General features: G+C 40.9%; 1 protein-coding gene across 1 annotated transcript in view; it reads right to left on the bottom strand.

Moving 5' to 3' along the window:
• trpm4a (transient receptor potential cation channel, subfamily M, member 4a) overlaps window positions 1-3,728 on the bottom strand; it is a 46,251-nt gene extending 42,523 nt beyond the window's left edge. The window contains exon 1 of the mRNA XM_051386834.1: window positions 3,611-3,728. Coding sequence (XP_051242794.1) covers window positions 3,611-3,679 — 69 coding nt within the window. The 5' untranslated portion in view covers window positions 3,680-3,728. The remainder of the gene's footprint in view (window positions 1-3,610) is intronic.
• Between the last annotated feature and the right edge of the window lie 11,910 nt (window positions 3,729-15,638).

Below are 15,638 nucleotides of genomic sequence, written 5' to 3'. Positions count from 1 at the left end.
AAAGTTGTCCGAAAAAAAAAGAGACCTGAAAGAACTATTTAATACAACAAAATATTTATATTTTGTTACTGCCCACATCTGATCCTTTAATATCAGGCTTAATGTTTAGAAGATTCAGAAATCTCTAGATCTGTCTCCTTGGAATTTCATGGGAAGCTGAGTGGGGGAATGTGTGGTTCCATGTAATTGTTGACAGAGGAATGTACTGTAAGATTCTGAGATCAAACAGAAAGGATTAAGGCGGCAGGAAACAGAGAGAGAGACAGGCAGGAAAAGGAGGCAGGTGTGGAAATTGTCTGGAAAAAATGGACAGAAGTGAAGTGAAGCAGACACAAGATGAAAGCCAAGCACAGAATGAGAGAAATGTCAGGAATGAGCAAAGAAGGATTCAAGTTGAGGCATGATTGCAGAGTTCCAAAGGGGAGGGAAACTACCAGTTAGGCTCTGTGAAACTAGTTTTTAACCATCCCTGAGATCATTGAGCAGGAACTGGTTCAACCTGTCTGCCTATTGACAATCAGGCTGTTTGCATTCAAGAGGGAGTTCTGTACTCTCTCTCTCCTATTGGTGTTAGCTCAGCTGATGTTGCATTGTAGGATTTATTAGATGGTGCTGCGCTAGGGGTGGGCGATATGGGCAATAAATAATATCTTGTTATTTTTTGGGGATTTTGGCGATAACGATAATCAGTCGATATCCTTTAAAATGTGATTGGAATTGTCTGAGTTAGGGCTTGTGTCCACCAAATGCACTTTTAGCGCTGAGAGCACTCAAAAACTAATTTTCCGAGCGCCCAGCGGTGTTAAAAGTTGAACAGATTTCAACTTGAAGCGCTCTGAGCACTGCGCTAAAAAAGTTATTTTCGAAACTAAACCATTTCCATGCCAGAGAGGTAGACCCACGTCTCGGCACTAAATCATCTGAAGTACCGGTAGCTTCAGGGACTGGAGGTGTTTGCATTTTCTCTCTACCATCACAACGCGCTGCTAAACTGTTGCAAGGAGGATGCTAGCGAGAGGTCATGTGATCAAGTCATGTGATCACGTAGGCCCACTAGTCCTGTGACTGAATCCTGCCATGCTGTAGAGAGCGTTGCTGCACTGTGTATTAAGTGGATGTGAGGAATTTCCGCGTGCGTTTCAATATTTTGGGCGAAGTAATTTAAATACTCGATAATGGAAATTTGCACATCGTCAAAACAACAATGACGATATTATCGCAAACGATATATATCGCCCACCTCTATGCTGCGCTTTACATATTTTTTCCGCATTCTCTCCAGTGTGCTTCATTTTGATCAGTACGTGGCTGCACTGTCCTTTGTCTGTCCAACAGCATGGGAAAAAAAAGATTTTTAAGGTGGAACTGCTTTATTCAGTGTTTTAAGCAGTTTTAACCAGCTTGTTTTGGAGAAGAGGAGATCTCTGTGGATAAATGGGCTCCCAGTAGAAACCTCCTGAATGATGAACACTGAAGAAATCCTAACCAGGAGAAGCTGACTACAATGACGGCAGTGGTGGTGAAGCAATATTATTTTATATTATTACATTATATTATAAATTATAGCAGCAAGATGGCGGCTCGCATGGTTGCAGCGGCTTACGGCTCTCCATTCCAGTACTGATAGTTACTGTGCAATACCATTCAATGTGCAATATTACACACCATAAATGGGCTATATATAATGTGCAATATATATATATATATATCTTACACTGTATATAGCACCATATTTATTTGGAAATGTACACACTCCTCAGGACTGCACACCCTACCTCCCTCTGTTGTATTATTTCTTCATGTCCTGTGTTTATATTGTATCTACTTTGATAATTGTACTGTTTTTGGCACTGCCATTGGAGTTGGCTATTTAATCTCATCGTACATGTGTATGGTGACAATAAACGCATTCTATTCTATTCTATTCTATTCTATTCTATTCTATTCTAAGACGACAACTCCCATGATCCCACAACATTATCACATTACATACTGTGCATTTAACTTTGATGATTGAAGTCTTATGTCTGAATAAACACCCAGGTTTTCCTTAAAAGTCACAAACAGCAGTCTGTCCCACACACCACAAGGTTAAATTGAACGTCACCAGTTTAATCTAAAGGCTGAGACAGCACAACTGCAATACACAGTATGTGTGTGAGCAGCAGACATAGGTGATTGGTATAATGCTTACAATGATTACAGGTTAAAATCCAACATTATTCCTATTTCCTCTCTACGTTTACAACTGAATAGTGCTCTGTGATCCTATTGGTCACCTAACAAGTCACACAAGTTGTCCAATTAGGTGAGAGAAGGCCAAACATTCTGACAAATTAGTGTTTTTGTCTGGACGTCATGAGTTGTCCCAGATGCTGTGTTATGGTGGACATCTTGCATCAATACTGCAGATCATAGATTATATTTGTTACCTGGATCGGTATAACCCATCTACTATATCTAAACTGCTTCTTCTGTGTGCATGAATGAACAGAAACATTTGGTCCAATAGAGCTTATTGGGAGTCCAAGCAGCGAACCTTGCTCAAAATCCCTTTCATAATTTTTATTTGATAGTGACAGCTGTAGATGGACAGGAAGGGTGGGTAGAGAGAGGGGATGACATGCAGCAAAGGGCCACAGGTCGGGTTCGAACCCAGGCCGCTGCAGCAACTCCGTATATGGGTCGCCAGCTCTAACCAGGCGCCCCCTCTCATAATTTTAATCTCTCCCAATACCCATCACTGAAGCACGTTCCTATACAAATACAAGGCATCAATACACAGATTAATGTTATAAAGAGTTCGGTCTAGACCTGCTCTATTTGAAAAGTGTCCTGAGATAACTTCTGTTATGAATTGGTGCTATACAAATAAAATTGAATTGAATTGAATTGAATTATCTGGCTCATGTTCTGCTGTCAGGATATAGTGAAAGTTTCAGTAAATATGACCTATATACCTACTGCAGCTTTAACTGAGAGTTTGTGCATTAGTCCTGCCTATAGGCTGCTTCTTCACTCTCTGTTTCCACAACAACAAACAGGATGGGACTTTTAAGTCTGCTGTCCCCAAACCTGCTATGAAAGTAAAATACAGGCTTATTGTTTTGCTTCTTTCAGCAAACATTACAATGTAATCACCCATACACAAACCTTTATCAACAATATAAAACGTGAATGTATGTTATTTATTAATTCGCTAGACTTGATAGTCAATTTGAGAGTAATGACAGGTTCTAATATTGTGTTTTGAATTGCCTTTGTTTCTATATTTTTAGGCTACCACTGTAAAAGGGAGCGGTAAATGATTTGGAGTGCATGTGTTTTTCATTTGAGTGAGAGACAGTCAAATAAAAAAAGAAACGCGGTTGCTTCAAGTCAGGTCCCCTCACACTTCATACCAACACTGTCAGCCTGAGGCATTTCACCCTTACAAGTCTTAACTGGCACAGCAGCATAACCATTTTTATAACCAAATACAACTTCCATCTGCTCTCACTTTAACTGTCTGTACCCAGCTGAGAGAGCCACAGCTGTATGTAGGCTATCAACCAAAGAGCAACGGATCAACGTTCAACAGGCAGCACCGTTCATTCCTGCGCACACATACCTGATCGTTTTCTTTCTTACTTGCAGCTTTTCCACCTCCTCCGTCCCGGTCTCTCTCCAGCTCCTTCATCCTGCGGGTAGCCGGGTAGTCTGATCGCAGAGATCCGGGTCAGCTGTGCATACTGCGGCTCCTCCCACAGCCTCCTATCCGCTCGGCCCACAAACTGCCGGCTGCAGTCAGCCAGCCTCTCTCAGTGTACTCTCCCAACTATACGGACTCACACATTTAGATATGAACAGTGTTGGGCTAGTTACTCAAAAAAATTTTATTTATTAGGGACCGAGCCAGCGACCGCTGGAGGCCCCTATTGTTTTTGCTCGATTTCTTCTTCTTACCTATTATTATTTTTAGCCCCCTTCGACTGCATTTTTGCCCCCCTGAACATATACGAAAACTCAATTTTATTTGTCAAAGTTGTCAGGCCTGGTGAAAATGGGGATATTTAATGCGTCGCTTTCGGGTTGGCCACTAGGTGGCGCTACTATCATAAAATGCGTTTAGGCTAATAACTTCTGCATAGTTTGTCGCACATTCAAAAAACTCATATCCACGTTCGGTGAATGGAGCTGAATCTCCCCATATAGGCCACGCCCACTATATAATTTTTCTCCGCTAGAGCGCGAAATGTCCATAAACTACTTTTCCGTGTTCCCCCCATGTGCTTTGTCCGGTTCGCACAAACTTTTTCACATAGCATCTGAGGACCCTCATAATAAAAAAAGTGATTAACAGAATTTTGATATTTCAAAAAAACAGCACGTTATAAAATTAGCACTTCCTGTGGATTTTTCGTCAAAAAAGGAAGTGGACTATTTCTCCACATTGGTATGTCTGATTGACACCAAACTTGGGTCCATAGTTCCATATGTCTTCCTTAGGCATCGTGCACAATTTCAGGCCATCGCCACAAGCTGGCGCTCTTTAAAATGAAGAAGTTTATATCTCTACAACGGTATGTGTGATTAAGATGAAACTTGGTACGATGCTTCCCCATGGCTCCCTGAGGCTCACTAAAAAAAGTGAGTCTTCCTTTTTTGACGAAAAATCTACAGGAAGTTGGAATTTTATAGCGTTCTTATTTTTTGAAATTTCAAAAATGTTCTCTCTCTCTGCCCTGGCAAAAATGTACTCTTTTTGCCAGGGCAGTCCCCAGGTGCTAGGTGTAAAATGTCGTGCGAATCGGACAAAGTGTGTAGGAGGAACACGAAAAAGTAGTTTAAGGAAATTTTTTGCTCTAACGAAAAAAAATTACAGGCGGAAGTGGGCGGGGCCTATATGGGGAGATTCAGCTCCATTTACCGAACACGTGGATACAAGGTTTATGAATGTGCGACAAACTATGCAGAAGTTATTAGCCTAAACGCACTTTTTATGATAGTAGCGCCACCTAGTGGCCAACCCGAAAGCGACGCATAGAATATCCCCATTTTCACCAGGCCTGACAACTTTGCCAAATAAAACTGACTTTTCGTATATGTTCAGGGGGGCAAAAATGCAGTCGAAGGGGGCTAAAAATAATAATAAGAAGAATAGGTAAGAAATCGAACAAAAACAATAGGGACCTCCAGCGGTCGCTGGCTCGGTCCCTAATAATAGGGAAGAAAAAACGAAGCAAAAACAATAGGGACCTCCAGCGGTCGTTTACGAGGTCCCTAAATAAAGCTGCAAGCAGCGTTGGACGGGACCTTGCACTCCACGCAACTTGGGCTGCAGCCACGTCGCATGACATCGTAACACGTGCGGACCACAACATGAAAATCTGCCGTTAATCAGCTCAAAATCGCCACGCAGCGCTTACTTCCTGTTGCCAGTAGGTGGCGCTATCACTATGGCTGAATATTGTCATGTAGACGTGTTCAGGGTGGGACTGTTGTAACGCACATGAAGTTTCATTGAGATTGGACCACGTACTCTGAAGTTATGAGGACGTGTTCAGGGCGAGACTGTAACAGAATATATGAAGTTTATTGGAGATTGGACATTGCACACTTTAGTTATGAGTGCTGTTTTATGGCGAATCGGCTGAATTCGACAAGTCGTCACTGGCACGGTCATTTCACGTTACTCAGCTCAAAATTGCCACGCAGCGCTTACTTCCTGTTGCCAGTAGGTGGCGCTATCACTATGTCTGAATATTGTCACGTAGACGTGTTCAAGGTGGAACTGTTATCAACCATGTGAAGTTTCATTGAGATTGGATCATGTACGCTGAAGTTATGAGGATGTGTTCAAGGTGGGATTGTACACTGAAGATTACACCAAGTACCATCTGTTTTATGGCCAATCGGTGGAATTCGACACGTCGTCACTGGCACACGGTTAAACATACAGTCACAAATAGCACAACTTTTGATAACCATTGTGTGTAGATTGAAGTGATCGAATTTGAAGTCAATCTGATAAAATCTGTAGGAGGAGTTAGTTAAAACAGAAGCCCTTAAATGCCGGAAATAGCATCGCAGTTTGACATTCGATTCAACCTGGCCAACTTTGAAGGAACGCCACGGACACGCCCTTTAACGTACAGTCACAAATAGCACAACTTTTAATCATCAATCATTCAAATACAACGCAAAAAGTTCGCCAAAACTGAATGAAAATCAAAATGGCCGACTACCTGTGGAGTTTCGGGTATGGGTCCAAGAGGCTTTTTTGTACGTCCCGGCATTTTACACGTGCCTACCAAGTTTCGTACATATCGGTGAAAGTGGCGCCGGGGCTGCTGTTTTTTTTATCCTGTTAAAATCCGCTGGCTCAGTCCCTAATAAGAAGAAGAAGAATAGGTAAGAAATCGAGCAAAAACAATAGGGACCTCCAGCGGTCGCTGGCTTGGTCACTAATAATAATAATTCCTTCAATTACAATAGGGCCTTGCACTGGTCAGTGCTCGGTCCCTAAATATAGACTTTAATGAAAATATATACATGATATGCAATATGCAGTAAAATGGAGTGTAAAATATTTTAAACTGTACATGCGCAATTGAAGGATAAATTGTTTGTGCAAATAGTTTGTGCGTCATAGGTTGAAGTTAAACCAGACTTAGTCAGCGGGACTTGGAGGTACTGGGTGCTGTGGCATTGTGGAGTCTGATGGCAGATGGAACAAACAAGCCTCCAAACCGCTTTGAGGCTCGGGGCTGGGTCAGACTGTGGCTGAAAGTGCTCCTGAGCTGCCTCAGCTCAGTGTATAGAGGATGAGAGGGGTTGTCCATGATGGCTTTAAGCTTCCTTCTCATCCTCTTCTCAGTCACAGCCTCCACACTGTCCAGCTCCATCCCCACCATTGAGCTGGCCTTCCTCACCAACTTGCTCAACTTGTTGCTACCACTAGTCCCGATGCCTCCTCCCCAACAAACCACTGCAAAGAAGAGGACACTGGCCACTACAGACTGGTAGAACATCTGTAGTAGCCGAGTGAACACGTTGAAGGACCTGAGCCTCCTCAGAAAGAACAGCCTGCTCTGTCCTTTCCTGTAGAGGGCCTCAGTGTGGTCTGTCCAGTCCAGTTTATTGTGAAGTTTCTAGTCTCTACTCTCTCCCCCCTAATCGCAGCTGGGGAGGGGGTCCTCTTGCTGCACCAGAAAACGTATTACTAACTGCCAACAGTAATTAGTTACACTACAAATTATATTACTTTTTCTGCTACTCCCCACAAAATTGGTAACTGTGCCCCTTCTCCCCAAAATTCAGATTTGCAACAATTAAAATTGCAACGATTTTAAATGTGTTAAAATCAAAGAAATGGAAAATTTCCAGCTGCCGAATGTAAACTTTTCCATTTTCCAAACTAGTTTCCTCCACGATTACAAAAATGAATCCAAGGATCTGATTGGACTGTTGGATTTTAAATAACCACTAATTATTTTTGCGGGGTAACTGTAATATTATTACTAAAATGTAAGTGATAAATAATAATAATAATAATAATAATACATTTTATTTGTAAAGCACTTTTCATAAAAGAATCTCAAAGTGCTACAGAAACCAAGAAACAAAATAACAAAAAACACTAAGGGCAATAACACATTAAAATCAGCAACCAAAGCAATGGACTGTACTTATATATGCATGCACTATATATGCATGTAGTGTGCTATACACTACATATCACACTCACCCCATTCACACACATTTATACGCTGATGGCAGTGGCTGCCATGCAAGGTACCAACTGCTCACCAGAACGGAAACTAATCATTCATACACACTCTAACACCGATGCACAGCATCAGGAGCAATTTGCAGTTTAGTGTCTTGCTCAAGGACAAGGGATCGTACTGCCAACCTTCCAATTAGAGGACGACCCGCTCAACCTCTGAGCCACAGCCATTGATGTATTAGTGCAAATGTATTAGTAATTAGTTACACTAGTTACTGGGGGAAGTAATATTATACTGTAATACTATTACTAGTAATGCCTTACTGCCTAGTTGGATAGAAGTGGTGGTAGAGGTACTCAACTCCTTTACTAAGCAAAACTTTTGTAGGTTTATACAAAAGTACAAATACCTTAAAGTCCCCTTCCACTCAAAAATCAGTTGTTCATCTTGGATGAATGATGCATGTACACTAGAAGCAGGGGCGTTTCCAAACTTTTTTGACTAGGGTAGTGCCAAAAAAATTTAGGTCTGAGCTTTCCAGTCATTCCCAATTTATGCAATTCCAAAACTATTGATAGACATCAGTATGCAGAAATATTCAATTACACTGCATGTTTTCCCCCCAAACTGCATGTGATTGTGGGCATGTTTGCAAAGGGGAAATGTATGGGTATCCATAAAACCCTTTTAAATATCTTGAGGTCTGGGGTCAAGGAACCCCTTTGAAAGTGGTCATGCCAGTTTTTCTATTACCAAATTTTGACTAACTTTGGAGTGTTATTTAGCCCCCAATATGCTAGCATGACATGGTTGGTACCAATGGATGTGTTAGGTCATCTTTCATTTGATATCAGGATCTTCACTCTAGCTTTAAAACGGAGGCCGCTAAAGCGGCTATCTATACGCTAAAGTGTCTGTTTGTAAAAGGCTCATTCTAAAGTAACAAAAACATAAAATGTTCTATATGCAGGTGATTATACACTAATTAAAACATACTTACAAATATTATATCACTAATTTTTTAAAATAAAAAATTTAACATACGTAAAGAGAACATAGCACCCAAGTCAAACTCATTGGAATAGGGTTAGCAGGTTTTATTCAGAAAAGAAAAGAAATTAACACAAACTAGTTCATTTTAATATATGTGAACTTAACTTTGAGCTCACTCTTGTGAAGTGTGAACTAGGACAACACAGTTTAAACTGTGAATGTGGGAACAGGCTGCAAGAAGAGCACTTGGGGAGCATGAAGATTTCAATAAATAGGCCTCCTGTGTCAAAACGTCTATGTTATGATGCCATGGTGAAATTTTTCCGCAAGCCAAGGAAGATAAAGGTGAGCAATGTTGGTTAGCAGCTTAGTGAGAGCCGTTGTGCAGGATCAACAATGTTGCGTTTACTGCAGCCACAGAGGAACGCTGTAGTCATTTCCTTAAAACAAGGAAGTTACAATTAAAACAAATTCCTCCCTCTGTGGAATTCTCAGGTCTCACAGGTTCAAGGAAACACACACAAACACAATTTCAACATCAGCTTTGACTCATGATTTGTTTTCTAATAAGCCTAAAGGTCCATTTATTAGCTTATCAGAATCACAGTATTCACACAGCAAATGGAACTTGCTCCAGCATAATCACGTGACTTGAGTGGTCATCCAATAACAGGTTGTGATATATGGGGAAAGATGCTCTCTGGTGTCAGATGTATGATGTCCTCCTTGACCTTTGACACCTTTTTGGTGAGTTCGGACAGAGTAGTTCAAACTCTGTGCTTAGCATAGCTTGGCACACTGGACAAAGTTACTTTGCGAAAACTTGATTTGGGAACAGACTTATCTTTCTCCTTTTTGGACGACCAGTTTGGAGACCAACCAACGTTACCACCCAAACTGCTTGGAAAAAGTAATGGGAGTCCAAGGATGCCCCAAACACCTGGTTGGACCTTGGCTGTGACTTGCCTTAAAGGGTCCAGTGTGTAGTGGTGTAGATGCAGAGTCCAACTTTGTCACCTCACCCTCCCCTTCCAAGCATGAAGGAGAAACTACGGTGGCTTTCAACGTGCCTATCTAGAGTTTGTCCCTTCATTTTAAACAACACAAACATAAGGATTCCTACATTCAGGTGATTATATTATATTCCATTTCTGCCTATAGATCCTCCTCATTATTCCACACTGGACCTTTAAAGGTTATGTAACATTCAGAAAAACATTGTTAACTGTGACACCAGTCACTCGCACTCCATACACAATCTGTAGCAGCTGTGCAACATACATTATGGTTCTCAATTATTTTCTGTCATATATATATATATATATATATATATATATATATAGTCTCCCGATCGTGTCATTGGAAAGAGAGGCAGTATTCAGTGTCTCAGCACTTTTTTCACCTATGATTGTGACCATGTCCAATGCTGCCGGGAGTATTAGCTCCTCTGCTATCGTGTGAGGTTTTTTGCACCTTGCGATGTGGCGGTGTTTGTACGAGGCTAACTGTGCATTTTTATTTACTGATGCTGCGCTCACTGACCGGCCTGTTGGCGATACACATCGAGTTTTCGATTAAAAAAGTCCAGTGGCTTATTGACTGAAGGAGGAAACAATGGAACACATCACTGAAGCTTGCCCTTTCCAAAGACTAAATGGAGGACTGGTCAGCCTCCATACACTAGATAGGGAGGCAACTGCTTGCCTTGAGGACTTTGCACGGACTGCCTTAAACCCTGTAACACCCATGGTGGCTGACTAAGTGAAAACAAATTGCCTATTTTTATCATTTAGACCATTGCCACGAATGCCCACATCAGTGGAATTGAAGACCTCATATCTGTTACTGCCACCTCCTGACTGATCACATGCAGTCCATGGAAGTCCCACACACTGCCAGTATCCTGCTTGTAGAACAGTGGGAGGTAAAAGGTTAACTGACTTGTGTCTCATGAGTTCCACACAAACTTCCTGTCACTTAAACCGTAGAACATACAGCCTTCCTCCAGCCTTTAAAGTGAATATAGGACTACTGTTTCATTCTTGATATCAATGTATATATTAGAAATAACATTGTGGCCTAGTTTAGCATTATTTTGCTCTGTGGGAAGTGACACTGTGTGTTACTCTGCAGAGACGATAACAGTGTTTACAATTTGTTCCTGTGTGTGTGTGTGTGTGTGTGTGTGTGTGTGTGTGTGTGTGTTTGTGTGTGTGTGTGTGTGTGTGTGTGTTGGCCTTGAAAGCGACAATGGGAGATTAAGAAGACAGTACAGGAAAGGGTAGCTGGATAACTCAGGAAACTTGCTTCCTGCTATTTTTGCTTGCAGTAACCAAGGGGGCAGTTAAAGGACTGGAGGCGGAGCGACACGGATCTCCATTTTGTATGATGTCATCTGAGAACTAAACAAGAAATTAGCCAATTGTATTATCAGTCCCATTGGTTTACAACCTTTGAAATTTTCCATTGACATTATGTGCTCTGTGGAGACATATTCAAGAAGAAAAATAAAGCTAAACTAAATATATATTCTTTGGAAAAAAGATATAAAGAACTGAAAAAACATGAGACAAAATGTAAACATAAAAAACTTCAAGGTGACTACCATAATATGTGGGGTGAAAAATGAGCAACCAATCCACCGTAGACTGTATAATTAAAATAGCCATAGTCTCTGTGAAGTCACCCATAGGTTTCTGAAGAGCTGTTGTGAATCAGTGTGGATGGTTCTGGCTAATCCAAAAAGAGGTGGCGCTTGGGGGGAGTTTCTATTTTTGGGTGAATGGGACAGTGCTAAAAGGGTTTGTTAATGTTAAAAATGATCAACCTTGCGATGTAGAACCATTGCTTAAGCTCTGTATGCTGAGGATTAGTGGTTCCAAACCTCTTCATGTGGGCAGACCCCTGTGTGCGAATGTGTATAAATGTGTTACTTTCTGTTTGATGGACTTTGCCATCGCTGAGTGAATGTGTGTGAAAGGGTGAATGTGGCACATAGTGTAAAAGTATTTTGAGTGGTCAGAAGACTAAAAAGGCGCTATACAAGTACAGGTCCATTTACCATTTAACATTTAATCAACCACAAAAATGTTCATGGACTAGCTGGATTTTGCTAGGTGTTTTTACATGGAACACATGGCTCAGTGCTGTGACTCTCTGTCAGCCTGGCTACAGTGCTGAAGAGGAACCTAGGGTTGTTCTTATTTCCTTTTATTAATGTTGAATAATAGGCTGCTCTGGCATTATGTAGGGACTTTCTATATGTTTTAAGAGTAATTTCCCAGATTAAACAGTATTCTTTCAGCTTGGTAGAACGCCATTTCCTTTCAAATTTCCGCACTTTTAGCTTTAATTGAATTGTTTGGTGATTATACCATGGTGCTAGCCTCCTATGTTTCTATAACTTCTTTTGTAGAGGGGAAATATAGAGTTCAGCGTTGTTCGCAGTGAGCCTGCAGCACTATTAACAAGATGATCAATTTGAAAAGGACTAAGGTTATCACAGCTCTGAATGCACATGGCACTGAATGAAATACAGATGGAATCACCTCCTTAACTTTAGCTACAGCACTATCAGATAGACATCTGGTGTAGTAGGTTTTACCTAATGGTTTGTAGTCCAGTAATAAGAATTCAAAGTTATTAAATAATGGTCAGATAAAAAGGATTATGTGGGAAGACTATTAAATGTTCGATATCATATACCTACAATATTTACTTTATCTGTTTTAAGGACTAAACTTCATAAAAACTGAGAATTCAGATAGAATATCACAGTACAGGCAAGGAGCGCTATACACTATAACAAATGATTTTGTGTTTACCAGGTCGGATGTAAAATACTAAGAACAAGGCTTTCACATGAGTTTTAATGTAGTTATAATTTAAAGGTTAGGCTTGAACTGAATATGGCTGCAACTCCACCTCCGAGACACTGGCCGTTCTCGAGGAATGTGAGTATTAACATGACTGGGGCGACTGGATTTATTTAAACTAACATATTCTTCATGATACAGCCAGGTCTCAGTAAGACACACTAAATCAATATCATAATCTGATATTCATTAATTCATGCATCAGCATAGAACAGCTTTAGAGATAGATCTGATCTTTAATAGTCCACATTTAATTATTTTATGCGATTGCAGAATTGTTGGTTTTATTTCTTATTAGGTTCTATCTTCTGTTTGCTTTCTCTTAAAATAATGTAAGTGGTCTCGGGGCAGACACGGTTTCTATGGCGTTTTTGAGGGTAACTGCTTTACTCAGGTGATCCTCTCTTTCCTCTGTCCAAAACTTTGCCATTTCAACCATCTGACAGTTTGACTTTGCAATGAGCTGATTGGCTGTTGAAACAGGTAACGTGCCTTAAGCTCTAAAACCAACCAGCTGAGTTGCACACAACCCCACCAGCCAGCTTGAGTCGAGCTGAGACATATAAATATACAATATAGATATATGCAAATACACACCTCTGCAACTTCTCCTGCAACATTCTGAAATTCTTTAGTCTTGTGAATCTTTGGTCCAAACTGGGCTTAAAGCTGCAGTAGAAATAATTTTTAAATTTTAAATTTTATAAAAATAACTTTTTGTCTAAACTTTCACAATATCCTGACAGTACATGAGACAGATAATCTTTAAAAAAAATCTGGTTCCTCTGGCTCCTCCTAGTGCTCCTAATGGCATTTGCAAGAATCCACTGGGCCTGAACAAAAACAACCAATGAAAGCCAACAAAGATATGGTAAATGGTAAATGGACCTGTACTTGTATAGCACCTTTCTAGTCTTCCGACCACTCAAAGCGCTTTTACACTACATGCCACATTCGCCCTTTTACACACATTCACTCAGCGATGGAAAAGTCCATCAAACAGAAAGTCATTCATACACATTCACACATTTCATTTTAATATTATTAACTATAGTAACATCTATGGTGTTACGGGTCGATTTTGACCCATATATATTTACTTCAAGAAAAAGGCTTTTTTCTTTCAAGAATAGAACTTGAAATGAAAAGCAGAACAAGTAATAATACAAAATGTAGATGTACAAACAAACAACAACCAATCGAGCAAATCAAACCAATAGAAATGAAGTACTAGTTCCAGTCTTTGTGTGCAAGAACATGCATGTGTATGTGTGTATCTTTAGATGCATGTGTGGCAAAAAGTGACACTTTTAGTGTGTTATTTGCAGATATGTTTTGCAGCAGAAGCCCAATACGTTTGTCTTTCTGTCCTTATTACTTGGACAGAGCTGACACCTCTTTCTTTTAGAATCAGGTTGCCTCAGTGGGGTTGTGGCTTTGGCTGTGCTGGTTGATGTTGAGGCAGAGGAGGATGCTGGCGCTGATGCTCTTCGTGTTGCTGATGGTGTGGACGGAGTGCTAGGTGAGCTCTGTAGCTGTCTGACCAAGGCTGTAGCGGCTGGGTCTCGGAGCACCTGTTCCCTTCGCTCAATGTGCACCTTGACAAGGGAACCTCCTAGCTCCTCAAGAAACATTCTCTGCTTGTTTTTTTTGGTTGAGTTCCACCCTTGGTGGATGTCGGTCCACAACACAAATGCATTGCATGCAGACACATCTAGAATGTTGTAAAACACAACCATTGGCCATCTCCTGGTCATTCGCTGGCAAGTGTAGGTGGCAGTCAGCTTGTCCAGGTTGTCCACTCCTCCTTCGTTTTTATTATAGTCCAGGATAATTATGGGCTTTTTGTCGCTTCCTGATGACACAGCTGCATCTTTGTGAAAAGTTGACATTAGTATCACACTAGGAAACTATGAAACAACAGAGGTGGTGTCTGTAAAAGTGGAGCCCTGTTCTTCACCTGCACAATTTCAGTGGATAGCTCAGGTTTATTTTTTTTTATTGTGCCCACCATGGTAAGTCTCCTCCTGAGTGAATTGTCACACGTGATATTGTGACCCCGTCCAGTGGTCATATCGGGGACCACACGTTTTCCTTGATTTTTCTCTGGGATGCCACTCGCAGCTTTGCCTGTGTAAATCTGGAGATTCCATGCATAGCTTGTTTTCGCATCACAGGCTGCCCAGATTTTTATGATGTATCTGCCTGGCTTACTGGGTATGTATTGCCGGAAGGGGCATTTTCCACAGAAAGGGATAAAACGTTCATCTACTGTCACCTCTGGCCCTGGGTTGAACATCAGTGGAAGGAGCTGCACCCATCTCTCCCAGACATCCTTGATGGGAGCAAGCTTGTCAGATTTTGCTCTCCTATCTCTGTTGTCAAATCTGAGGACTCTTGATATCATTTGAAATGTCTGAAGTGACATTGGGGCTGTTGGCTTACAGTGTTTTTATAACTGGGTCGAAACCGACCCTAACAACACAAAGGTTATAATTTTCACCAGAGCCTTTTATAATTTAGTGAAATTGATTTTTAATTTTTAATTTTGTTAAAATAGAGGTGACTGACAAAGTCAAAAAGCCTTGAAGCAAAAAACAACTTTAAGTGGTACATTTTTTGCATTTAAAAACCAAAACGGGTCGGTGGCGACCCTAACACAAGAGGAAGGTTAATTCTATATGCTTTTTATTTGAGAGAATGCAACGTCTAATTTGTAGAAATCTCCAAATTTCCAAAGTTTTTCAAGAATCCACCAGGCCTGAATGAAAACAACCAATCACAGCAAAGGAAGGTAGTTGATTGTTGAGTTTTGTTGAGGCTTTCTAGTCTTTCGACCACTCAACGCGCTGTACACTACATGCCACACTTACCCCATTCACACACATTCATACACTGCCATGCAGGGTGCCAACTAAATAACAGAAACTAATCAATCATACAAACTCATAGCAATTGGGGTTCAGTGTCTTGCTCTACCTCTGAGCCACAGCCACCCACAAATACATATGCTTTGTGCCCCTGGGAATTTGACTCCGCAATCAACTATCTTCAAGCT

Source organism: Dicentrarchus labrax, unplaced genomic scaffold, assembly GCF_905237075.1.
Source record: "Dicentrarchus labrax unplaced genomic scaffold, dlabrax2021, whole genome shotgun sequence".
Taxonomy (NCBI): domain Eukaryota; kingdom Metazoa; phylum Chordata; class Actinopteri; family Moronidae; genus Dicentrarchus; species Dicentrarchus labrax.
The sequence above is the reverse complement of the archived record's forward strand: the minus strand, read 5'-3'. Positions and strand labels throughout refer to the sequence as shown.